Raw genomic sequence first — 27,949 nt, 5'->3', positions numbered from 1 at the left:
TCACCACTAATCCATCAGTCTCAGGTAAAGAATGTCGCTGATGTTTTTACGTTGCAAAGGAGCCAGTTAAATAGCATGCAGTTGGTATAGTCTCTTCACAGTCTCACTGTCTGGCTTCTTCACCCAGCAGAGAAAGCGGACGAGAAAAGCTAATCTGTAATGGAATCACTGATATTCTTTCCTGTTACAGTAAATAACAGTAAACTAAAAGAAGTGGACATTTAACCACACAACACAGTGACTCCTTTGAATTGACTAATACCTTTGAGCACAAGTCAGATTATAAATTATGTATAATTTTATTTACGGTTGGTCTTCTGAGAAATAAATCATTATGAAATGGATACCTTTCAGTATTATGCAAGTCTTTAGAAAAAGAAGAAGAAACAGATATAGGAACAGTGCAAGAAAGAAACAGCAGAGGGGATTCAGCTGATTTAAAAAAATGATTTCCAGCAGTTAATCCCTAATACCTGCATAATGCATAAATACTGTAGAAATGCATTGAAAAATGAGAACGATGTGTGCACAGTGAAGGACAGAGGGAAGGAAAACTAGGAAGCAGAGAAGTTTATCTTAAAGGTAAATTAGAACACAGGAAATCTCATATGCTGTTAACAATATATTGATAGAGATTCAGTGTACTGTACACCTGGGGAATCTTCTGCATCGTTTGTATGTTCTGTTTTGTTAATTGTGGTACAAGTCTCAAAATCTAATATACACAGTGTACTATATTTGAGAGATTCTCAAAATCTAAAATTCTGTTTCTCAGAATGTTCTGCCGTATTTTTCTGTTTTCATGCTCTTTCTAACCCCCTTGCCCTAACCTTTCCTCTCCTACTTCTTTTGCTTTCACTGTTTTCTTTTCTCTCATGCTTTCTATGCGCTCTCTCACCCTCTCTCCCACCTACACTGCACTCTTCTTTTCTCAATCCTTCCCTGTCTCTCTCTCTCTCTCTCTCTCTCTCTCTCTCTCTCTCTCTCTCTCTCTCTCTCTCTCTCTCTCTCTCTCTCTCTCTCTCTCTCTCTCTCGTCCTCTCTCCGTCTTTGCTGTCTGCCTCAGCTGTTCTCAGTTGCACTGTGTGCCTTGTGCTGTGGGGACAGGGCAGAGCTGCGCTGAGTGGGGCTGAACTAGTCCAGAGCAGAGTTAAGTAGAGTGAGAGTTAGATAGAAAAACAGAGTGAGAGAGAGAGAGAGCGAGAGAGAGAGAGAGTCAGTGCAGATTGTGCTTACCAAGCAGACTGGATTAACAGCTGAAACAAACTGGACCAGTTTTTCTCTCTTTCACTAAAGGTAGAGACTCAGTGACAAGGTGGATGGCTGTTTAGACAGAGCTGCATGTTGGTTAGGTACCAGGACAGAAAACTATGGCAGTCGTACCAAGACCCTCTCACTCTTCCTCGCATTGAGTATGGTGAAGATCTCTTCTTTGTGCTTAGTTTGGTCAAGTTTACCTTGGACTTGCTGGTGTTGGAGGCTTACTTGCTGTGACATTGACCCGTAACCCACAACTCTGCTTCGCAGGTTCTGTCTCCCCTGGAGTTGGACTCTAATTTTGGCTTTTGACCCCTGGAACAGAAAAGGATTTTTGATTTGGCAGGGGACGAGACCTGCTGAGAACCAGTCTGGACTGACCCACCAGCATTTATTCATAATCGCTGGAACAGGAACATTTATTCTACTACACAATATTTGAGATTGACTGCACTGGAGGCGTGTATTTAAAGGACCTCTCTGGCCTCTATTGCCCCAGGACCATGGACTCTCTCTGGGGCAGCATTATGCTGCTGTGTGGGGTGGTTCTGCTCAGGACGGAGGGCAGCAGAGCCCAACAGACCAAGAACAACGTCCCCCGGCTAAAACTCTCCTATAAAGGTGAGTTCTTTGCATTTGTGCATTCTGTGATGAATGGTAAATCTCTAAATGGTTCAGCTTTTACTATCTTGTCTGAATTCATGCCAATATGTCCTAATGCCTTGCCTCTTGATCATGTAGATTTAAATCCCCGAACCAAATGTGCCCATAATGTGATTAGAAAAGCTTTTCTATAGAAGTTGTAGTAACTGCAAGATCCTAGATGTCACTGTGAGGCAGAGATATGTGTTCTCTTTGATTATTTGTAAAAATACCAGCAACGCCAACAGAATTGAAGCAAGTAGATTCTTTACAAGGCTTGTCAAATGTTATTGCTTATCAGATGTACCCTCTGCTTGTGTGATGGAATAATGCATTTGTTTTTTTCCCCCTGATTTTAGTCAGGTAGTTACAATTAATTTTCAAACATTAAAAAGCTGTTTTATATGGTGTTAGATCACCGGCAGGTCTCTAAAGCATGTTCCTATTTAATGTTCACTCAGTTATGCATATAACTCTTCCAAATATAATATATCCATTACATTCAGTTTAGCTGGAAAAAAAACCCTCATGGCAACATTATAGGTATAGTACTCAAATGGTTCAGTAAATCAATCAGCTGGGAATGATACATACTGTAGGAATTAATGGGAATAATTCCCTGAATGTACGGCTATGCTGAGAAAAGAGCAGTTTAGTGGTGAAGTATTTAGGAAAGTAACTTTAGTTGCCTACAACTGAATTGTTTATAACGAAAGTCTTTCTCTGATGCACTCTATCGTCCTATCTCTCTGTCCCTGTTTTGATCAACTGCTGTTGTCAGTTTTGCAATGAAAAGTGGTGCCAGACATGGACTCCCTGGCAGTTGAGCGTCATTTATCCCTCTCTCCCTTTCTTTTTTCCTGGATGTCATTTTTCCGCTCCGTTCTTTCCTGCATGGTAATTATACTCAGGATGAATGGTGCAGGTCTGTTTCAGCAGATGGCTTTCCCAAAGAGAAATATTTCTCGCTCAGCACTGGGAGATCCATAATTATACACATGAGCATGCGCATACACACATACACACGCATGTCTGCACACACACACACACACACACACACACACACACACACACACACACACACACACACAAACATAAATACATGGCCATCTGTAGTTAGATAATGATACCTGTGAGCGTATCAGTCATTTAAAACAACATGCTGTCAGTTTGGTGAAACACGCCCATGCAGTGATATCTCTGTTAGAAGCCAGGCTTTCAGGTAGCAGCCCGGCCAGCTCGGTTATTTGGCTGCCATCTCCACATTCAATATTTCCATTAGACCTCATTCGCATTTTGGCTGTTGGGAACAATATTTGGCACCATATCTGGCTGAGGAGTTCTAGCCAGAGGATAGTGGGCAGGTATAATTTTCATGCCTGGAACATGGTGGAAAATTATTCATATAATACTGTAGAATTTCATCAAACTGTATCCACTGAAGGTCCCATTAGGCAAGTGACATGGGATTATTGCATTATGAATCATTTATATCATATAAATTATTTATTACCCCTGTGATAGGTGAAAAAGACTCTCTACTGAAGACTTAAATCATATGAACACAGCAGGAAGTGTTTCTCTTGAAAGCGTGAACCTGAGCAGCAGCCTGCTCCCCCACAGTATGAGCCCCTCATTGAACACAGTACATACCAACTTCCTTGACCAACCACACCACGCACACACACGCCCCGCTGAACCCCAGCAGATTCCAACAGATCTTTGAAAGCGAGGGTTGAGGGGCAGAAGGGCAATGGAGTAGGGGGAAAGATCACAATGGTACCCCATGGCTACCTAAACACGAGCTAAGGTCCAACTGTATAAACAACTAAGTGACTGGGTGATAATGAGATAGTGGGAGGCCATGGATTTACAGTGCACTGCAGCACCATAAATTTAGGCATTTCACATATGTTATACTTTGACATTAATTGATATGAGATTGATTCACACCCCCAGGGTAAATGGATCCTCTTGGGAATAAACAAAGTTCCATATGGTTTTGCAAGTTTATGGGCCACAAGAAGTAGAGCACATGTTGTTTGCTGTCCAGGGAAGGGAAGAGAGGGGTACTTTAGTTTTATAGGATGTGTGTGTACTGCCAAAAGTAGTTCTTCTCTTCCCTTCTCCTTCTCATTGACCTGTCCACCCCTTTCCTGAGCAGAGCCAGCGGCTTGCACACACACATACACACACACACACACACACACACACACACACGCGTGCACACACGCACACACACACACGCACAGACACACATGCACACATACACACACACACACCCACACACACACACACACACACACACACACACACACACCACACACACACACACACACACACACACACACACACACCAACCAAAATTCTTACTCTTGAATACCAAGTACGAAAACTGCCAAGAAAATTTAAACTACAGTAGTAACTTCTTGGTTTCACAGTTTACAAAAGTCTTCCTCTAGCAGTCATACATTCAGCTGTTTGTGTTTTTGTGTTATTCTTATTTTCATGGTAGTCCGAATTGACTTTTACTGTAATCAGAGTTGGAGAATGGAGAAGTTCTCTTAAAGACCTTTAATCCATAAGCACGTTAAGAATCTTCGGAGCGGAGTTGGGTTTCTCGGGGTGTGTTTTGTATAAACTCTGAATGGCCCTGAATGGCCATGGGAAGGTATCCTATACACTCAGAGAGCTGGATGTTTGGAGGCTTTCTCGGGTTCTAAATGGTCTCTCTTCCCCTCCAACTGGAGTCATGTTTAGGATTTGTTTGCCAGTGTTCAGATTTTGTTTGACTTGTTTCAGGGGCTCTAAGAGGAATCTTTGTAGTTTTTTGTCTTTGTATCTGTACCAGCTGCAATGTAAAATGTCTGCTCATCATCTCCAGTGCCCATAGCAATTGGCTAACAAACTGGCATAGTGACATGAAGGGTTGGGCAATACGGTTAAAATGCATATCACAATATCAATGAGAGCATTTTCCAACATTAATATAAATCACAATATGGCAAATGTATAAAAACACACATTTAAAATGATCAAACTCAAATGCAGTGAACTTTGTTCCACTTTGATACTTTACATCAGACACAACTGTGTTATACAAAAACATTTGTAGTTTTAATTACATTAAAATGACAATACATTGCAATTTTTTATTGTTGCCCAACCCTAGACATGCAACTCAGATATTCTTTACACTAACTTTATTGCCTGAAAAATGCAACCACACATCTTGAGTATACTCTTTCATTTATAACTAAAGCCATCAGCTCAAACCATGCAAGTTTGCAGACCAGTCTGCAATATGTGAGAGTTGAGGTTGAGAAGGTGTTTGCCTGCATTTCTGCTTGACACCGAACAAATTATTCGACTGTGAAGCTTTGTGGTGTTTTCCCTCAGGCGTGGATGAATCAGTGACTGTATACACTCAAAGTTACGCAGTGATACGTTGTGTTTTGTCAATGTGCAATCATACAGTCAGCCATGTGAAGGATGAACGCAAGTGAAGCTGCTGAATCAGGGTCAGACTTCAGTGTTCCCACATATAGTGCGGCCACACGTGGGTTATTGTTAAGACGTGTTTCTGCTTTTTCTTAGGAAGCACTTATATAACGCTCTCTGTACCCTCCAGTCGAGAAATAGAGAGAAAGATGGAGAGCATGTAGGGTAAAAGAGTTTATTTTTATAAGTCTCACAAGGGACTGTTGATTCTTTGCAACCATTCCATCTGCCCCCTTATCTCTCTCTTACTCACTCGCTTTCTCTCTCACTTTCCACTTTTCCCTCTTGCTCTTCCGCTTTCACAGAGAGAGAGAGAGAGAGAGAGAGAGAGAGAGAGAGAGAGAGAGAGAGAGAGGATAGTAAAATAGAAAAAGAACATGAAAGAAAAAGTAGGCAACAAACAGCTGGTAAAAAGTGACATTTGCAGGATTCTTGACAGCCCTCCCTCAATAGTAATGGGCTAAAAGAGAAAATTTGTAAAATATGGCAGTGCAACAGCTGACACCTGTTACGGCCACACATTTTAAAATGTGTGCCTATCCACCTGTTTTTATGTCTCGGCATAAAGACATTTTCCTATCCACCTGTCCTTATGTTTCCGTCTTTCTGTCAGCCTGTTTGTTTGTCTGTATCTCTTTAAAAACACCAAGTACGTTGTATGTAGCACAGAATTAAAGACACACTTTAAACAGTCTTATTAGGCTACTGTAAAAATGTTGTCACAGAGCTTGCAATGTATCAACACTTTTAGTGTGAAGTTGCAGGATAAACAGGAGAAAAACCATTGTTGCTCTATCCATGCACAGAGTGTTAACCCATTGTATATTTAACCAGAAGGGACACTAGTTCAGACATGTATAGGCTACTACCTCTGGCATGGCTTGGAAACATCCTGTTTCTTTCCAATAACACACATCAGAGCATGCTTCATAAACACACACAAACACAGATCCACACACAATACCCATAGAGTATCTGTCTCTGGATGAATAGCTTTTAATAACTTAGCAGTAGTCTCTATTGAATGGTCTGTTGCCATGGACACTACTCCCATAGACAGTTTTCACAAAACAGAGAAGTGTGTGTCTGTGTATGGTGGGTGAATGTGGTGATGCTGATCTCTATTCTCTCACACAGGGATGTGGTTTGAGGAGAAGTGCAGTCATCACGTCTGTGCAGTTGCCCTACAGATCCTTGACACTTTGCTGTTTATAAAACAAGTGTATTATTCTGTGGGCTAATACTTATTTCCTTTAGATGAACAGATTGTGTAAATCACAAAGACACACTATGTTATTGGCGGTTTACAGAAGGCAGAAGGGATCCTTTTTGCTTTTCCAGGTGACTCATGAGTGTGTGTGTGTGTGTGTGTGTGTGTGTGTGTGTGTGTGTGTGTGTGTGTGCGAGTGTATTATTACCTTGCTGGGTGCAAAACCAGAAGTATTTCCTACTTCTATGGAGCAAAAGTAAAACTATCATATGTGGAGGGTGGCTTCTCTCTGTCTTCGTCTTTCACTCCCACACACAAACACTTTACTGGTGCAGGTGAAAAAGGGTCTGAGGTAGCAGGTGCTGTAAGTGAAGGGATTACAGTGGATCCACTAATGATTGATCACCAAGGTTACAGCAGGAGCATAAATCTGGGACACAGCTTTGGCTAAGCAATACTTATACTGCCTCTTTTTATGACCTTGAGCTTCTTTCCATTCTTCGGACAGAGGCTGTGCTATGTGCAGCCCAATAATCTCTTTAGAAAATGTAATTACTAATATTCCAAGAAAACATCCCCAATAAAATACAAAGAGTGTAATCTACTGGAACTGTGTCAATTTACAGACACATAAATATGCATACAAGACACAAGTTGATACTGTAAATGTCTGGAAGCATTTGTTGAATCATAATTTAAATTGTGCAACGTATTCATGGATAAAATTGCTTTGGCTTGCATTGCTACTGTCTTAACCGGCTTTGGGGTTTGGAGCGAGTCATATTATGTATCTGAATGGCTACAGACTAGATCTGTTCTTTTCTGACTTCAAGAATACTTTTAAATCCTTATGGACTTATTAAGTCAGGTTTAGATGTCAACTTCTCTGGCTGGGTCACACAGTGCAGTGAATTTATACTTAGAAGACTAAATCTGTCCCCATCAGCGCTGAGGCACAGGAAACCAACTAAATCACCAACACAATGACAATAAAAACACAATGCCAACTCATTGTATATTACCATCCTGTGTGTACAATAGTGTGCATGTGCGCGCACATGTGAACGTGGCATTCACATGAGTGTATATGCATTAATGTCAGTGAAAAAAAGGTTAGTGTTTGACAGAATAATAGAGGCAAAATGTTATATAAAGACAAGGACATGTGTAACTGGAGCCAAAGGGTTCTCTTTTTTTTTCCTTTGTCTCCCACAGCTGTGTTTTCTTAATTTTTAAAATATTTCCTTTTTCAAATCAAGCTTTTTTTTTTTTTTTTTACATTAATCTCATCACCCTTTCTATTTTACACTTCCTGTTAATGGCTAGTGTTACCAGCACATCTAATCAAATCTCCAAAACCCCTTAATTTAAAACAACGGAACTACATTATAATGCAGTAATACAGAATGTTGATTTGATTTTAATTTAGACAATCATAATCAAAGAATCAAACGGCTTTCATGACCCATGTTTAAATTCTTATTAAAATGAGAGGGTTTTATGAATGAATCAAAGCAGTGTGATGCCCCCTCTGCTCCAATTTTCTTTTCTCTTTCACCAGTTAGTGTGCCAGCTTGTGTCTTCTCACTCTCTTGGGTTCTGACACACTTCAGAGAGGGGGCATTCTCCTTGCTAAAACATTTATGAACGTTTTTGTTATTTACTCCCAGAGACAGAGAGACAGAGAGAGAGAGAGAGAGAGAGAGAGAGAGAGAGAGAGCACCAAAAGGAACCAGTTTTCCTCTGTTCCATAATTCTCCACCCTTTTGTGTGGGTGGTCAATGGCAGGGCGGCATAGTTAGACTTTGTGGGTGAGAACAAAATGTGAGAAGGACAGAGCATGAATGTGTGTTTGTGTATGCACATGCTACACAAAAGGTGTTATAATGCCACAGTCATAATGCCACCTTTAGAGGTCGTTACGGTAATGAGAGCCTTAATGTCTGTTTGTGACAAGTTTGGCTTTCTGCTGTGAAAGCAAATGACGCTTCTTTGCCAGACTTGGCAGACCATTGCATTACACTGCAAAACGTGAGCTGTAGCCCATAGTAACATGTCCGGATAGCTGATGTGGTTTAGAGTAATCCTGCAGTTTGGACAATGAAATATTAGCACAGTCATATATTCCTTCCAGTTTTCCACTGTGAGTGTACCAAGTTCTGCTTGGCTGCTCTGGTCAAGGTCACTTCCCCATGCAGACAGTTTGATCACTGGCTCCCAGTGCTGCCATACCTGCCCAGTCCAATTTGGCTTGGCAGTGGTTCTTCACTATCTATCAGTTGCCTTGCTTGGCAAAGCTGTATCATTTCTAGTCCTGAGAACATTTTGTAAAGGGAATAGAAGCTTCAACATTTACACGAATAAAATAAATACACAAAAAGCACATAATAAATAAAAACACATAATAAAAAAGCTCTGAAGGAGGGTTTGATAAAAAGAAAAAACAGACCAGTCTATTAGGGACATAGCCAAAACAACCTAATGTAACACTTTTTTAACTTATCATTGAGTGTACCCTCACAGCATAGAGCAGTGAACAGTCTGTGTATGTGGAACATTACAACTGAGCAGGCAGACTATGAATGGAGAGGTGAACCTGTGGTCAACCAAGTGGCTGGAAATGTTGAAAGCTTTCTAAAACCAAAGCTGTGTCTTTCAGACACCCATGGAAATGTAATAAAATCATTGAAATATTAACCTGATGCATTCTCTTTAGCTTACATGCTGGCCACAGTTACTGTGCTTTTTACAAAATGATTATCATATTAAGCTGATCATCACTTTTCTATGCAGACATGCTGGAGTCTAACAACCTTGAGACGTTTGAAGGCCTGGCCAACAGTTCAGCTTACCACACTTTCCTGTTGGACGAGGAGAAAGGAAGACTTGTAGTGGGAGCCAAGGACCACATCTTCTCTTTTAACCTCCTCAATATCAGCAGAGACTACACACAGGTAAAAACAAGGTTTGATTTTCAATCAGTCTGTCTGGTGGTTTCATCCATTTATCATGATTAAAGTTTGTGTGCGTTTCTGACTGACTTAATGTCTGCCTTGTGTGCATCTCTATCCAGAGTGCCAGTCAGGGGTTCAGGTATCTCAGGACATTCTTTTTTGTTTCTACAGAAAATAATCTCATGAATATTTCAGACCAGGGCTGTCGCACACGATCACACGCTGTGGCAGGCATGTTAGCTGCTCTCTGCACACCTGGATGAATAATAGAGTAAACTGAAACAAAGTGGATAACAAATCACACTGTGGCTCCAACATCCCTCAAATATACACATGCGTGCACACAAGCAGTAGCTGTATAGGAGGAGTGGAGGAGGGTGATTCTTCTCTAACATGCACAGGAACTGTGTGTGTGTTGCAGATCCCTTGGCCGGCTTCTCCCACCAGAAGAGATGAATGCAAGTGGGCAGGAAAAGATCTTTCGGTAAGAGCTAAAACCATCCATCTTGCAAGTGGGTGTCAGCATTTTGCCCCCACACTCCCACAGATGTTGTTAAATGTCTTTGTTCTTTTGTGCTATGAAAGAAGTGCAACTCTGCATGACTCAAAGTAAACCTCTCTTGTAGTTAAACTGGGATCACATGGTATGTGTGCTCCATATAGATGACATTTAATCTTATCTTTCAGCTTGTTTATTCCAGTGTGTTGACATATCCAATCATTCAAATGGACAGCACACCGCCTAGCTCATTGTAGGACTGATCATAATGTCAGAGCCAAGATTTAGACCATCATTTTACCTTAATCACTTATCAAGCCTCTGGGCACACCATTTAATAGAGGGAGGCCTGGGAAATTGTTGTGCTTTCTGCCAGACCTATTGGTATATTACTGCAGGAATAACAACTACTGTCACATATTCAAGGATCATAGGCATTATTGTTCCCATGTTATTAGACCGAAATATTTCATCTTTGTTCATACATTAGAAAGAATTAACCTCAGGGAGCAAATAAAAACCGGTCTTGGCCTGGATTGGCTTACTATTACAGGATCCTTTCAGACAGATTAGTTTGCAGTATTTCAAGTAGAAAGGCTAATTTTCCCCATTTGAATTAGACAAACTGGTGTCACCCAATCAGAGTACATTATTGTGGCTGGTATGCCTGTTAAGTAATTCATTTAACTAATTACCTAATTGCCTTTTCCAAAATTACATAATGAAGAGCATTATTCTTATCCTGCACCCGACAGTAATACGTTTTCAAAATGTTGTTGTGGCATTATGATCCAGGGCTTTTTTAGACTCTTTACCTCAGTCAACCCTTGCATGACAAGCCAAGCATCACATCTCCCTGTTTGTGGCCGTGTCCAGTTTTAAAGCACCTTGTGTGGTGTGGTGAAACTCTGTGTAAACACACTGAGAGGTTGTCTCTGCTCCCTTTAAGCTGTGTTATGAATTCTATCTTCAATAGAGCCTAAGGCAATAGCTGGAATGTAAAATCATGGCAGTGCTGTTTGTGCCTCAGTTCTCTGCCTGGGTATTGGCCAAGCTCTCCTGCCCTTCTGTATGGTTGATTCAAAGCGCCATGAAGTCCTTTGTGTGTTTTCTGTAAACATTGTGGCGTGGATGAATAAGGTGCCCTGAGGGGTGGTCTTTCTGTTATAGAGTTGGAAGAAAGTGAGAATTAAAGAGAGGTGGAGAGAAATGGAGAGTGAGTCTGCTGATGCCCCCTGATGTACTGTAAGCAAACACTTCAGAAGATAAACCATGGAGGAAAGAAAGAGATAGATGGCTGTGAAAGGTGTGACCATACACCCACAAAAGAAAAAGGAAAGCAGCAGCTATTGCATAGCCTAAGAAATGTGCACTAAGTCAATTCCAAACATGTAAATCCCTGAACAAATTGTTGTCCATGCAGTAGAAGGGAAAATATATTTTCTGTTTAGGTGCAATATTCATATTTCGTGCTTCATGCAGCAGATTTAGTTCCATATGTATAATGTGTGCGCTCATTTTCTCATCTGCACAAAATCTAAAATCAAATCCTAGACATTTCTGTAACAACATGTGGATAACATTCGTTGAATTGTAAGTGTGATTGTGTTTTTAAAGATATCTGCATGCTATTTTACTATTCATTACAAACCCGCTAATGTAAGGTATGGCATGTTGGACACACCGGTATGGTTGGAGTCATCTTGTCTGCATCACCATGCTAAATATGCAGAGGTATGACAGGTACAACGGTGCAAAGACATCATGCACAGTCATGTGTTATTGCTTTTGCTTGTAACAACGACGTTCATCACTCAGATAAATTCACCCACATAGGCTATATAAATCCAAAGACAGCTGCTTAAATGACAACAAAAGCTTATGCAAACAGAGGCTGCTATCTGCTGATGACCTAGTAAAGCCAGATGAACTTAGTCATGCATTATGTGTTGCGCTATTCTCTTTTTCGTCTTCTTTTGGAATATGTGATGACACATTCAGTTTTATTTGAGGTCAGGTCTGCTCAGGCATGTACTGCTAAACACAAGGAAATAAGCCAAATGGCAACAGAGCAATGCATATAACACATACAGATGCCTGTTGTGCCACACACACACACACACACACACACACACACACACACACACACACACACACACACACACACACACACACACACACACACACATTACAGTCCAGAAAAACACTTGTGATAAATGTTCCTACAATAATCATGATCATTAAACAAACAGACATAAGGTCCCAGTAGAATGCAGAAAGAACATCACTTTTGTATACTCTAATGACATAATAACAGTAAGCCAACGTTGGACTGCATTACTGTGATTGGTATACAGTGGGATTATTATAGTTGACTTTTGTCTACTGCCTCTTTTGTTATTCGACTATTCTGTTAGTCTAAATCCCTCCTGTATGGATTTCACAATTATTCCATGGGAAATTACACAGCTCATGTGCATAAAATCTCTGAAGCCAGCAGTGAAAGACGTCACTGAGTTAAAGAGAGAAAGACTGTAGTGTGTGTGTCCGGGTGGAGATGGGGTAGGGCTGCCGCACTGTATGAAGATGAAGTGAAAAAAATACAGAGTCATGGATAGTAAAGCTTAGTCTGGTCATAATATTATTTCCAGATTTATTACTCAGCACAGTGCTAGAGTTCGTATGTAGACCATTTTCTGGGGGATTACAGGACATTACAGTAGGCTTTGCTCTGTTATCATTACAGATTTCTCTATTTAAGTATCAAATTTTCCTCTGTGACCTGTGCTCTTAGTGAGGTCTGACCTGTTTATCTATCCGTTTCACCACTTTTTTACTAACACAATAAGCTACGGTGGCCCTAAAGACTGTAAAAATTGTGACTTTACTGTAAAATAGTTTTGTGTCAAAAGTTGATTATTCATCCTGCTTTCTGTTCTCTATCTCTGATCAATCAGAGGGAGTGCTCAAATTTCATCAAGGTGTTGCAGCCGTTCAACCAGACCCATCTCTATGTGTGTGGGACGGGAGCCTTCCACCCTGTGTGCTCCTACCTGGAGGTGGGCAAGAAAACAGAGGTACAGGCACATGTTACAGTTTCTTTACTGCCTCCACTAGCTGTCACACACAATGTAATGCATGTTAGTATTACAGTACAATAAAAACCATAACGGGTTTTATATCATAATAAAGTTTAAGTATTTCAAGTTGTGAAGGACCATGTGTAGTCCGGTGTAAGTACATTCTCTGATGATTTGCTAAGTACATAAAAATGGTTTCATTCAGCAAAACGAGGTGGAAAATTACACATAGGGTTTCATAGTCTGCAAGATTTCCAATTCATCACTCTAATATGGAACCGCTTTATGTGTGTGTTAATTTCAGTATGCGCAAAGGAAATTGCTCTCTTCTCCTCCAAATGTCTGGTTTATAAATGTGCGTTTCCTATTCATTAAACAGCTATTTACAGACAATTAGACACAGGATCTATCTCTGAGAAAGGCCATCTACTGTATATAGATCATAATCAAGAAATGTTTTTCATCTAATGGCTTTCCTATGAGTGTTGAGGTCACCAAGTCATAGAGAGTGATGAGATGTATTGTTTTCATTCTCAATCCTTACCTGAGTATATGGTGGTGGAAACATGATTTTAAACTGCACCAATACCTCATACCTCAGATTTGTCTTTAACATGTTTTTTACACTGTACAGCAATGTCACATAATGTATTCTTTATCTGCTCCATGAATAAACAATTTAAAAAAAACATAAAAAAATAAGGTATACATTTAAAACCAAACCCATGTGTTTGATAATTTACTACAACTCCTGTAACTTTCTGTCTCTTCGTGTCCAGGACAGTGTGTTCCGACTGGAGCCTCTCATAGAAAATGGCCGAGGGAAGAGTCCCTACGACCCCAAGTTGCTCACTGCCTCCATGTTAATTGGTGAGTTAAGACCGACACACTGTGCTGCTCTTCTGGGTGTTAGAGCGAGGTCAAATAAAAATGTGGAACTCCTGAAAATACCCTCTGCCTCACTCTTTCATTTCAGCAGATATATAGGGTGTAAAATGTGAATAACAGAACAGGGCATTCCTGTCATTCATTACAAGTGGATCTGCTCTGTAGTTTGTATTTACACACTGGAGACCACTCATTGGCAGGACTGTAAACTCTATTTCAATCTGAATATACCTCCTTTAAGTGCTGGGCGTGCATGGCGGATGACACTATATTAAGCTTTCTTTGCACTGAATCCCCACTTTTGGCAAATTAAGCAGGACTATGTGAGCATCTTTCCTCTCTACCCCCAATTATTGCCAGTCACATTGTGTTATATCACACCGTTTAATCTAGCAGATGGCCATTTTCCAGCCCATCACCCCTCATCTCCTCTCCCCATTCTCTCTCCCTTCTCACCAGCATTATTATGTACTCCCCCAGTCTCACACCTCTGTCCTGTCCCTCCTTGTGTGTCACTTCATGCGTTCACCCTTCCCTTGTTTCCCTTCTTAGCCCTGCCTACTGTGTTAATGTCAATTTCACACTCCTGATGTTCATCACATCCATCACTGTCTGTGTTCTCCAAGGACTCGACGTCTACCTGAACTGCTAAGCCCCTGAACACTTCTTTAGATTTTTACACCTGCATCACAGGGGGGAATCACCTCGGACTGGTTTATCATCCAGTGTTACTAAACTAGCATGCTTCATTCTTCTTACTATCAGATGGAGAACTGTATGCTGGGACATCAGCTGACTTTATGGGGCGGGACTTTGCCATCTTTCGCACTCTTGGAAAGCATCACCCAATCAGGACGGAGCAACATGATTCTCGGTGGCTAAATGGTGAGAGAGAAGAGGAAAATCACTGTCCAAGTTTGATCGTATTCATGAGCAGTTTTAAATATGTAATATTTTTTGGGTCCTTGTCTTTGTCTGTCGGTTAAGTCTTTAAATTTACTATGTTGAACATTTTCAGTGGCGGTTGGTGATGTCAAGTCTGATGCTGCAGCTCTGACCTATGGATTGCCTTTTTTATTTTCTATTTATATATTGCCGCCAGGCCTTTTAATTAGTAGTTTTAAATATAGCTTTCCACTTTTATGCGGATGACACTCAGCTGTCCTTGTATATTAAACATGATGATCTTATTATCAGCAAACAAAATACCTAAAGGATCACCTGGGCTCTATGGACAGTAATACATAGATAAAACCGAGGTCCTTGTTATTGTCAACCCTGCAGCGGTCTCTGGGAATTGATTTATTCTTGTCTCCATGTTTGTCTTTTCATATCAAGAGACATATTCTACCTTTTGAAAGGACTGAGAAATGAATCAATGCTTTGTGTTCAGCCAAGGAGTTGCATGCCTCAAAATATTGCAGCCTGTTTTCTAACAAAGAGCAAGGAGCACATTACTCAAGTGTTGGCTTTTCTCCATTGGCTGCCTGTGGAGTTTAGAATTCAATATTAAACTTGTGTTATTACTTAACAGGCTCAATGTGGCAAAGCCACTTTAAATGAAAGGATACCATTACCTGTCCTTGTCCATTGCTCTTGTGTTTTCTAACCTACCTGTTTGATGTTTGTGTGTGTCTCTCTATGTGTTGCAGATCCCAGGTTTGTTGGCGTTCATCTGATTCCAGAGAGTGACAATCCAGAAGATGACAAAATCTACTTGCTCTTCAAAGAGAACGCTTTAGATGGCGAGCACGCCGGGAAGGCCACACATGCTCGCATCGGACAGCTCTGCAAAGTACGCACACACACATTAACACACACAAGCCACATGTCCATTTAAACACACACTCACACAAGCTGGCTCTCACAGAGAAAAATTCAGATGCACACAAAAGGAGAGAGACAAAGACACACGTAATCTCACATCGACATTATGTGAAATAGCTTCTGTATCTGGAAAAACACTTGACGGGTGTCTGAGTGGCTTTCATAATGGCAGGTTTCAGGGGCTGTTATCTGTGGTTATTTTTAGCCTGGAGAAGAGTGGGCCTTGTTGTGTGTGGTACAATCAGCCCCTGAAGACAGAAACCTGAGCGAAATGTTAAATGTCACCAGAACCTGAGAGGCAAAGGTGCTGTCAAGGCCTGCACTGTTATCATAATGCCAGGCTTTGGCACTGATTGGGTCTGCTACACACTCTGGCTCCAGGGGATGGTTATGTTAAATCTGGCCGTTAAATCACTGGCCTTCTATCAGCTTTTATGCTCCAAATCCTATTCTTATTCATTAAGCAGGAATCCACCGGGCTGACTGCAGATCAGCGAGTAATGTCCAGCCTCAACCTCCCATTTAGCTGCATATCGTGACTCTGTCATAACAGCCTGATTACCCAGTATGTCAGGAATCTGCTATGCTCAACGAAAGACAAGCCATCCATTATGCAAGATGTGCTATTAATTTGGCCCAATGCATATTTGGACACATTCTAATTTACTGTCATAAATCAACACTAAGTGGGATTAGTTTTTATGAGCCAGCACTTTGTGCCTCTGTGTTTGTGTGCTATGTTCTGGAAAACAAGCACTTAACTGTGAGGCACACAGGCATATATTATTAGGGAGGACTTTAGAAAGAGTCATATTTCTTCACAACACCTAGAAAATCCATTATTCATCATGAGAAAAGCATTTTAAAGTGGATGTTTGGATGAGTGACAGGCTTCTTTAGTACTAGCTGTCTTTTGTACACGGAGCTGTCTGGGTGTCTTCTGTAACTTTCAGATCTATTTAGTGGAAAGAATTCATTCACAAGTTTCTTCTGTAAATCCATCTTCAAGACCAACAAATGTAATCATTTAACTGTGTATTATCATTACCTCATAAACTGACTAAAACGTCTAAAAGCTATCTACTGTGTCTTTGTAAAGAAGATGCATCCTTACATGACTTCTAATCTGGAGGTCTCTATAGGTTCTTTGATAAATCATGACTACATTATGAACCATCCAGACCTCTCAGGTCATCTGGGACACCTCTGCTTTCTGTCCCCAGAGTCAGAACTAAACAGGGGAAAGCAGCGTTCACTTTTTATGCTCCACATATCTGGAACAAACACCCAGAAAAATGCACGTCCGCCGCAACTCTCAGTTCTTTTAAATCAAGGCTGAAGACCTTTCTTTTTGATGCTGCCTTTTTTTAAATAATTGTTCATTTCTTATACTGCACTGTAACTTGTATTCTCGTATTTTATCTGTTTTTATATTTTTAATTGTTACTGAAGTTACATGGTTGAAAATTGAAACTGTATGACAATCTATGTCAGCATATAAAGAGAATTAAAAAGTAAGACTGGTGGGGCTGGCCATTCTGGGAACAGCAAGGATTGCGGGTGGATTACGTGTATAGAGCAACGTCTTATACATTGTCCCATACTAGCGTCCTAAAATATTGTATTTTATCTGTTTTTATATTTTTTATTGTATTCAACTGCTCTTTAATGTTTTATGTGAAGCACTTTGAATTGCCCTTTTGCTGAAATGTGCTATACAAATAAAGCTGCCTTGCCTTACAAGTTAAAGGTTTTATATATTACATTTTTCACCAATCAATGAAGGGATTTTGGCCAGACATTGAAGATCTTTCTCATTTTTTATCATATCTGTTTTGTAATATAAATGACAAGATCACGTCTACAGAATGCTCTAAAGGCGTAGGAGAGGGAAAACGACAGCATAAATTGAACAGGGTAGGCAGTTCTCATGCTCTATATCCAGCCAGTATATCCACCACACCTTATTCAACCAGAGAGTAATGAGGCATACATTCACAGCTCAGAAGTAGAGTATGGAATTAGGCAATCCAAGCCCTCCATCAACATTATATAGCTTGTGCTCTTTTTAAATCTGTCCAACAGAATGACCTGGGAGGCCACAGGAGTCTGGTAAATAAGTGGACCACCTTCTTGAAGGCTCGACTTATTTGCTCTGTGCCTGGCAGTAATGGAATAGACACACACTTTGATGAACTACGTGAGTGAATGCTCCCGCACCTTGAAACGTATTTCATGCATTATTTCCTGAAGATGAAATGCTTTCTTTTCATTGAAGAATATAACATACTTTGTCTGTAATATACAGTGTACTCTCTTTGGCTTTCAGAGGATGTTTTTCTCATGAGCACAAAGGATCCTAAGAGCCCGATCATCTATGCAGTATTTACCACTTCCAGGTACTGTGGCTGACATGGAAATAGTTTTGGTCATCATCATTACGGATTGCATGACCCGTGTTTTCAACAATAACCTGACTTTTCCTTAACTGACTCATTCTTTCTGCCCATTAGCAACATCTTCAAAGGTTCAGCTGTGTGTATGTACAGCATGACAGACATCAGGAGAGTTTTCCTGGGTCCTTACGCTCATAGAGATGGACCCAACTATCAGTGGGTGCCCTTCCAGGGACGTGTTCCCTACCCCCGGCCCGGCACGGTGAGTGCAGTACACTCTTAACTGGGATGTCAGTGTGTTATGATCTGATATTGACAGTTAATTCTCCAGTATGTCCTACTGTAATTTTCATAACCATTAACTTTTTTTTCCCCCAGTGCCCAAGCAAAACATTTGGCGGATTTGATACAACCAAGGACCTTCCTGATGAAGTCGTAACCTTTGCCAGAAGCCACCCAGCCATGTTTAACCCTGTCTACCCCATTAACAATCGACCAATCATAGTCAAAACAGATGTGGACTACCAGTTCACACAGATAGTGGTGGACAAAGTAGAAGCAGAAGATGGCCAGTATGACGTCATGTTCATAGGCACAGGTATACACTTATATTTACATTTGCATACATGTATACTGTAAACTAACCTGATTTATTGACCGATTTAAATAAATAGATCACTCAAGACATGTGTGCTTCCATTGTGTGCTAGACATGGGGACGATACTGAAAGTGGTATCCATCCCCAGAGGCTCCTGGCACGACCTGGAGGAAGTACTATTGGAAGAAATGACTGTCTTCAGAGTAAGTCATTCTCTCATCACTTAAAAGTTAAAGGACGACTGAAGAATCCGCAAGTGTTGTCTAATCAATTTGTTCATGTGTCATTTATTATTTGTACAGGAGCCAACAGCCATTACAGCGATGGAACTGTCAACAAAACAGGTATTTATTGTAGTTCTTATTGCTATCTAAAAAGAAACTATAGCAACATGTGTAGCAGATCAAAGGACTGTAGCCAACAAGGAGAGCTCAAGCTTGTATCAAGATAAATCTGAAACGAAAGAATATGACCTCAGTAACTGATTTCAGTGAAGGCTGGAGATAAGCCTCCGGATTGCATTAGGGAAATATGTTACAAAAAGAAAAATATTATTTTTATTATATTGTTTTTTTGCATGTGTCTGAAAAACCTGTCTGTTAGAGAGTGAGAGCGTTTCCTGATAGGTGACACACCTTGCTTAAATACAGAACAAAGACGCGCTTGTTTAAAACATTTTGAGATGAAGCACTTTATCGCACAAAGATCTCAATTGTTGGCTTTTCAGCAACAGTTAGCACGTCAACTTAAATGGCAGGGAGAAACAAAACAAGACATGTAATTGACAGGTAGGAGGGTACTGAGGTATTTTTGCTTCACTAAAACACACAAGCTAAGCATATTACTCAAAGCACCGCTCATCCAAATGTAAAATCTAAACTGAGATACTAAGACATAAAATATCAGATTTGGAAAATTAAGTTTTTTTCTCTTTTACCCTCACAGCAACAACTGTACCTGGGCTCAGACATTGGTGTGTCCCAGATGCCTCTGCATCGGTGTGAGGTTTATGGGAAGGCTTGTGCTGAATGTTGCCTGGCAAGGGACCCTTACTGTGCATGGGATGGCACTGAGTGCTCCAGATACTTTCCCATGGCTAAGAGGTACTGAATATATACTTACACATTCATATCATGTCGTTTTTTACAAGCTGCCTGACACCTTGTACACAGCGAATAATTGGCGCTTCAAAACACTGAGCCGGTATTTTTGAAGTTTGGCTCAAATGCAATATAATACTTCCAACCAATAGCAGGTAATTAAACACACAAACTTAAGGTATACACGTTGGATTTGATGCATCCTTTGGATAAATCAGAACATTCTCAAAACTAAAACCGATACAAGTAGCACAATTAAGATGTGCAGAGAGGTGTATTTGTGTATTGCATAAGGTCAACCTGCTTTAGATTTGAACATGTACAATGTGCAACACATGTTTTAATCATGCTTGTTTAGGAATTACTTGTGTTTAACATATTGACTATATTTTTTCAGGGGTAAAACCGGATTATATACAAGGCTTTTAACGTGGTGATTGAGGACATATGCAGTCAGACTGAAATAAAATGCAGGGCTGGAGTTAGGGTACACTTATAGTGCAGGCTTTGTATATTTGCCAAAACCCCCTAAAGGTAGAGGGTCGTGTTTCTACCAGAGAGCTAGAAATATAACCTGCCTCATGTGTTTACTGTAAATGAGACCCAATGTCTGTGATGTCTGGAGGCTGTCTGGGTGAACCAGGGGTGAGGTCGGTGTTAGAGGTTTGGTGGTAGCGCGGTTGGAGTAGTGGACTGATCTGAATGTGTTCATGTATGTGTGTACTTGTGTGTGCTCTGTGTGCAGCCTCCCACTCATAGCTCCATGGGGCTTATTGATTTGAATGCTAGCTGCACAGTATCCTGTTCACGCAGTTAGTTGGACTCCAGAGTCCTACATTTAAACATAACTAAGCCAGAACAAACTCGTACCTCCAATTAATAACGCTGGGTTAGAACAATAGTAAGCAGAGGGGGGAGAAGTTACCAGTTTGCTTTTGGTGTCTCCATAGCTTCTTCATTTATTGTTTACAGAAAATATCCTAAGGGTTATGTTTCACATTTTACTTGAAACTCCATCTCTTTCGCATCTGCAACCCAGAGAGATGACAGGCTGAAATGATTGATAAGGTTTGAATTCCTCTGTCATACACGCCGTATAATTAAAGCTTTTCTACGATGCTATAGGCTGCCTGCTGCTAGTTTACTTTTTTGTGTTGGCTTCCACTATTGCTGCACATCAAAATACCATTCAAACACACACCTACCCACACAAACTCCCTGCAAACAGTTGTTCTTTCTCTCTCTCTCACACACACACACACACACACACACACACACACACACACACACACACACACACACACACACACACACACATACACACACACACACACACACACACACACACACACACACACACACACACACACACACACAAAGAAGCCAGTTTGTCTGCTGACTCATGAAGGTGTTTATATTTGTGTTTCTGCAGGAGAACCAGGAGGCAAGATATCAGGAATGGAGACCCACTCACACAATGCTCAGATCTGCAACACCATGGTACATAAAAGAAAAGAAAATGTATTTTACTAACTATGGTATAATAAGGGCAATGTGTAATAACATATTTTTATGTTGGTTTCAGTACAGACATAATTAATTTGACTAGTAGCATATATGATTTTTTCCAAATTATAAATTGAGAAGAGCTTTTGTTTTTCTTTGAACATAAAAATGGTCCCAAAGCTGCTGCTGGCCTTTCCAGTAGCGATGTGAACCATAGAGAAGCCAGTTGAATGTGTGTGTTTTATGTGTCTCTGGTGGTGTGAAGATTAGAGTCAGTCCATGTGAAGCTTCTAATTAACATGGTCAAGCCTCCTTTCTGATGCCAAACCCTTCACTCTACTGCCCTGTTGGTGGTCTTAGTCTAAAAGCAGGACTCACACTTGTGTCTAATAGACTGTGATTATATGTGTCTTTTATTTAACTGTAAAGAACAAAAGAAAAGAAAAGTTATTGAAAGCTGTTACAGTATGTTGACAAGGAGGAATTCAGACACACAAAAATAACTGTTACCTGTTGCTACCCATTTAGTAGTAGTATAACATTTTTGATTATACATTTTAACCAGCTACAGCACTCTACATTATAAAGAAAGGCTACAAATAAAAACAATATACTGTAGCAGTAGATTCAGGAGATCAATCAGAAGAACACTGACCTTGGTTGATGCTCCCTGACTGAATAACATTACACCTACTTGACTGTATAAAACCCAGATTTTAGTTACAGCCCATTTCCTCCAACTACTGCCTCTGTGGTGGGAGCTGCCTATTCTGCACATGATTAAGTGTGATAAGAAAAGAGACAGGATAATGTGACAAAATAATGTAAAATGCAGTCATTGAAAAAAGTAAAAACCAGGCCCCTACCTCAGGCAGTAGTTAGAAAACAAAGGATTATTTTTACATTTCAGTCAAAGAAAAGCCGAAAAGCAGAGATAGTATCATACAGAAAATCACTAATAATCACAAAAGCTGGCTGTAGAACATAACATTCAGCCATTACCACAACCGATATCTGCAAAAACAACCTGCAAATTTCCTTTAACTAACTTGGGTGACTAATATATTCTCATTTTTCATCTAGATGAACTAAGTGGGCAGACGACTCTCGTGGATAAAACTGTGTATGGTGTGGAGAACAGCAGCACTTTCCTTGAGTGCAGTCCCAAGTCCCAGAGAGCTCTGACATATTGGCAGTATCAACGCTCTACTGATGACCGCAAGCAAGAGGTTGGAACTACCTCAGCACACACTTCATCTATTTTGTTGAAAAAGACTCAGATACAATCTCTCTGCAGAGCAGATAAATAATGATAGATGGTAATTCATGATGAAGATTGATTATAGATAATACAGTACCATATTATTTATTAATATTTAATTCATATTTAATGCCATGGTTGATTCAAGTGAAATAAATCAAAACAGCCATGAGGCATAATTAGATTTATATATAAGTCCTGTCTTAATCTCTTTGTCTTTCACTCTGTCTCTATCATTCTGTAGATCAAATCAGAAGAACGTTTCATCAGGACAGACCAGGGCCTACTGATTCGCACACTCAACAAGAAGGATTCTGGGATGTATCTGTGCCAGGCGGTCGAGCACGGCTTCATGCAGACACTTCTGAAAGTGAACTTAGAGGTCATTGACAGCGAGCGCCTGGAGGATCTGCTACATCGCGATGAAGAGGCCGCAGTCAGCGTCCCCCCCCAGGATCTTTCCCCACCTCAAGAAACTCCCAATCAGAAGCTGTGGTATAGAGACTTCCTGTCTTTGGTCAATCACCCAACTCTCAACAGCGTGGACGAGTTCTGTGAGCAGGTATGGAAAAGGGAGAGAAAGCACAGGAGGCAGAAAGCTCACCTGGTGCAGCAAGTACAAATACACCAGCAACAGCAGCAGCAGCAGCAGAAGGTTGTGAACCCTCGCACCCACATGCATGCTCAAGGGCTGGCAGCCAAGTGGAAACACCTGCAAGAGAGGCAGAAGGGACGCAACCGCAGGACCCATGAACTAGAGAGGGCTCCCCGCAGTGTCTGACTTATAAACCTTGACTTTTAACACCCGAACCTGCAACCACACCCTCATTCTGTAACCCCGATTAACCTACCCACTTTTTTCCTTCATACTGAGAAACATCTTCCACAAAGACTGGCTAGAAAAGTTAAGCTGGACATAAAGGTAATACTAGCCTAATCTGCCGGCTGGTGTTTTCTGTGCGTGGGCAGCCATGTTTACAGTACGACAGTACAGAGGACTGTAGGAAACGGGATGTTGTATCACGCCAGACCATTCAAGCATATTATCTCAGCTGGCCTATGTAGCCTGAACACTGCAGATGGACAGTGTCAACCGGCACAAGAACTGGATACATTTACCCATCCTTACAGCTATCACTGACTCCACATTGAGATGTCAATGGCATTGTCTCATGGCATGCTAGTTAGGTGTCTTTATCAGTGTGAAACCAAGTAGATGATCATTTCTTTTTTGACTTCACAAATATGAAAGAAGAGGAGGTGTGATTGTATTAAAAAAACAGTCTGGAGAGTAAATGGACTTGCAGTGCAGTTATAAGCACAAAATAAGTAAAGCTCATGGAAAGCACAAATGGGATGTTTGGTCATTTTTGGTATTATAGATGGATAAATCAGTCAACACGAGAAAGAAAAAATGCCCAAGCACTGCAAGAAACTGGGAGCAACGGTCACCATTTGTCAACAAATACAACTCTGTAGCTAAGATGTGTAAATACTGTATTCATATAACGTAAATATGATGTATCCTCATACTAAAGGGAATGGCTTGCAGTTGTATTTATCATTTATTTAAGAAAAAGTCTTTGGAAAGCAGTTGTATACAGGGTGATTTTGTACTAGCCTGTGTGTCTACGCCCTTCATAAGCTTTCCAAACAAAGTCAGGTTTTATTATTCTGTTTTTCTGGTTTTTTTTAATCATCAGATTCCTTCCAGTGTCAACAGTCATTGACTGTCACTTTATATAGTAGGGATGTCTGCCAACTGCATCATCTCAGTGCATGAAATGTCACACTGAGTTCTCTTCCCTGTTCATTTGATTTGTATACACTTTGTTTCCACTATATGTGTATTTATTGATATACAATTATGTACATTGTGAAAATATGTTTGCGATGTGCAGGCTTTTTTTCTCCTTGGTTTAATTAATCTGACAGGACCAATCTCTTAAAATAACTGTATTATCACAAATACTGTAGTAAGACTGGACATTATTTATCAATATTGGTCAATATTACATGCATTACATATCAAATGCACTGAGCAATAACCCAGTATCCTTACTGTATTTTTTTCTGCCACATTCATTGCCTCATGCTCATATTCTTCACAGGCAGCGCAGTGTAACAACCTCATTTCACTGCATGTGACATAACAAACTCTAGTTTTTCTGATTATAACAATCCTTTGTTATTAAATGCACACACAAAACCACAAACCTGGAATGTAGCTGTGAACATTATGTAAATATAAATAATATGGTCTATGTTTGACAAGTATGACACTGTACTAGTGCATGTGAATACGATAGTGTTCCTGTTTTGCTATAGCAATGATATACTAGTCTGGTGTTGTCACCGTTATTCTGTTGTTTGGTATGCAGTACACAATATTAACTATTTCAAAGATGTACATACTATTTCTGTTAGGACTCTAAACTGTATAATTGATCATTCCTGAGGTAGGTATTCATAAAGAAAATATAAACAAGATCTAAACAGGATCTCACTGTGGATTTAAAGGTCCACAGACCTGTACTAACAATGAACAACAACATTGAACAATGTCAGTTGAGCATTGCAACACATCAGTATGTCAGATGACCTTGTGTAGTGAGTGTTTGCAAACCTCATCTGCTTTTGGAAGCCATGATAGAGGAAGATGAGAAACAGCTGGAGTCGCCCCTTGGGAAGCAATTTTAGGCTAACAAGACAAGTTCAACACCAGAGTTGTGGAACTTTCAGTAGAAATGGGAAATGATAAGATCATTATTACAAAGAGAAAATATAGAGTGACTCGCTGCATCTGTCTTGGATGTACAGTGAAAGTGAGGAAATGAAGTGCTGCTGCTGCTACTGCTGCTTTTTGGCATGATGGTGGTGATGTATTCTACTGATCTAATAAATGTCTCTTCATGAAGTGTTGGTTTCATTAAATCTATTTTTAATGTGCTGTGTCCTGCTGCTATCATGGTATGTGGTTAGTGAAAAGAAACTGTAGCGTAGATGATCCGATTAGATTTTGGTCTACCTTGCTGTATTCATTACCATATTAATGAGACAAACTTTTATGAACCTGTATACTTTATCCTTAATATTTCAGATTATTATTTATATTATGCTGTATTTTTGGTTACGTTAAGACAAGTAAAGTATTTGTAGTGCCAAAGCAAAGAGAATATCTTCAATACTGACAACGCCACCTCCTGTTGAGGGGCAGGAGGAACCTTTTAAACCCTTAATATTTTCATTAGTGTATCGTGTGACCAGCTCTGATTAATGATGACAAGTTTCACTACAAAACAACATACAAGAGTTACTACAAATTATCATGCAAGATTGCACACAAAATATCATGCAGTGTCGGAGTTAAGGACAATTTATGCTTCTGCGTTAAATCGACGCCGTGTCAATGGCTTGACAGAACTTCATTTCAATAGATCCTTCGACAAAATATGAAGTGTGTTTCATAACTGCCCTCTGGTGGCTATAATAGAACAACACACACACACACACACACACACACACACACACACACACACATATACTGTACATATATCCCTGGAAAAAAGTGATTTCACATTTCCCATCTGTTTGTATAGCATATAGTAACTTCTATAGGTGCGTGATGCATATATGGTAGTCCTGAAGCTGCAGCAGACTTGGTTTTTATCACAATAGAGCTTCTGTTGACACATTTGGTCACCTTTGATCCAGTGTCAAAGGTCAGTGAGCATATATCTCACCTGGGCTTTGACCTTGACCTATGTAGTCAATCCAACGGCTGCTGTGGGAGCTCATGAGTTTCAGTCTTAACTTCCTCAGATGCTTCAAAGGGAACATTATAGAGAGGTTTTTGTGTTAATAGTGTCAGCTCGGAACACACACACACACACACACACACACACACACACACACACACACACACACACACACACACACACACACACACACACACACACACACACACAAACACACACACCATTTGTGACCCTGCCCTTGGCCATGGTCTGGCATCGCTACACTTTGATATCACAGGGTGGACACAAGTGTGTGTACTATATCACACCATACTACAGTATAACAATATTTCAGAATTACTATAACATTATTAGATTTAGGCAGTGACATTTCATTCTATAAATCACAAATGCAAAGGATGCTTGAGCAAAAACAGATAGACAGAGATGAATGAAAAATTGCAGCATAAAGTACACAGTATGATCATGTTATTATCAAAGCAAAGTAGAGCTTTTTCAGAGCTTTTCCCCAACTGCTTCCAAACACAAAAGTCCTTGTTAGGATTGCTCTTTGGCATAGTCATACCTGTGACACAGAGCATGACTGCCCTCCAGTGGCTGAAGGGACCTCTTTGGATACGGTTCAGCTCCAACATCCCACTCTGTCAGATGGAAACTAGCAGCTCCCCCTTTGACTCCAAGCCAAGGCCATGGATGAGTGAAAAGGACCGCCCTGATACTCACACAAAGGACCACTAACACTCAATGGAAAAAGTGACACATGAGTGACAGAGTGGAGAGCATGAATACAGAGATTTAGGAGACGCTAATAACCTTCTTGCTGCTGTTTTTATTGCACTCAAACTGCTATGGTACTTTGGGGACACTGTGGAGAGTAAAGTAGTAGAATTTTCTTTTGTGAGCTCCATTTGTGAAGGGGACACATACTATACCAACACATTTAAAACATCTAAAATATAGTACACTTAATGGGTATGGATAACACAATAATGAGATTGAATGTAATGTAGAAATGAAATAACTGGAGAGAGTTTCAATGAAACTTGAGTGTGATTACTTAATTGTTTCATTATGTGAAACTCATCTTGCTTCGGTATAGACGCTTCAAAAGAAAGGTGTGGATTAGGAGTCATCTGGCAAGCAGCTGATGGAATGTGTCTGATCACATGTTTGCATGTGCATGTGTGCATTAGACTCTTTCCCTCAGACACCCATCATCTTTTACTGCCGCTGCATCCTTCACTGCCGCTGTGGGGAAGAGCCATCGGTGCATTCCCGTCTATCAGGAGGCTTGGAAAAAGTGAAATGGAGCAGAGATAGAGTCATTTATTTTACACTAGTGACAATACACAGGGTTGATGCTTCACTATGGTATGGAGTATGGTTCTACTTGAGACATGTACATACATATCACTGGTGTGTTCCAACTGGTCTGTTCTGGGGCACCCCGAGAGACAACATGTTGGTTTTA

At 40.4% G+C, this 27,949-nt stretch overlaps 1 protein-coding gene across 1 annotated transcript; it reads left to right on the top strand.

Annotated features, from left to right (window-relative positions):
• Positions 1-1,105: 1,105 nt before the first annotated feature.
• On the top strand, positions 1,106-25,575 carry sema3ab (sema domain, immunoglobulin domain (Ig), short basic domain, secreted, (semaphorin) 3Ab). Its single transcript, XM_078256848.1, has 17 exons — positions 1,106-1,878; positions 9,404-9,564; positions 9,986-10,048; positions 13,021-13,140; positions 13,923-14,013; positions 14,797-14,916; positions 15,684-15,826; positions 17,944-18,058; positions 18,188-18,257; positions 18,372-18,516; positions 18,633-18,852; positions 18,965-19,056; positions 19,156-19,197; positions 19,799-19,956; positions 21,386-21,453; positions 22,543-22,688; positions 22,965-25,575. The coding sequence occupies exons 1-17, from the start codon at positions 1,761-1,763 to the stop codon at positions 23,499-23,501; spliced, it is 2,409 nt and encodes an 802-aa protein (XP_078112974.1). The 5' UTR covers positions 1,106-1,760; the 3' UTR covers positions 23,502-25,575.
• The last annotated feature ends 2,374 nt before the right edge of the window (positions 25,576-27,949 follow it).

Source organism: Sander vitreus, chromosome 8 (genome assembly GCF_031162955.1).
Source record: "Sander vitreus isolate 19-12246 chromosome 8, sanVit1, whole genome shotgun sequence".
Lineage (NCBI taxonomy): Eukaryota > Metazoa > Chordata > Actinopteri > Perciformes > Percidae > Sander > Sander vitreus.
This window is presented reverse-complemented; position numbering and strand designations above follow the sequence as displayed.

What these genes read in the sequence shown, in the direction of transcription:
- sema3ab (XM_078256848.1), top strand. Translation starts at nt 1,761, where the DNA reads ATGGACTCTCTCTGGGGCAGCATTATGCTGCTGTGTGGGGTGGTTCTG. An exon ending in TACTTTCCCATGGCTAAGAG is followed by an intron (nt 19,957 to 21,385) that starts GTACTGAATATA and finishes GTGTTTCTGCAG; the next exon opens with GAGAACCAGGAGGCAAGATA. An exon ending in CTGATGACCGCAAGCAAGAG is followed by an intron (nt 22,689 to 22,964) that starts GTTGGAACTACC and finishes ATCATTCTGTAG; the next exon opens with ATCAAATCAGAAGAACGTTT.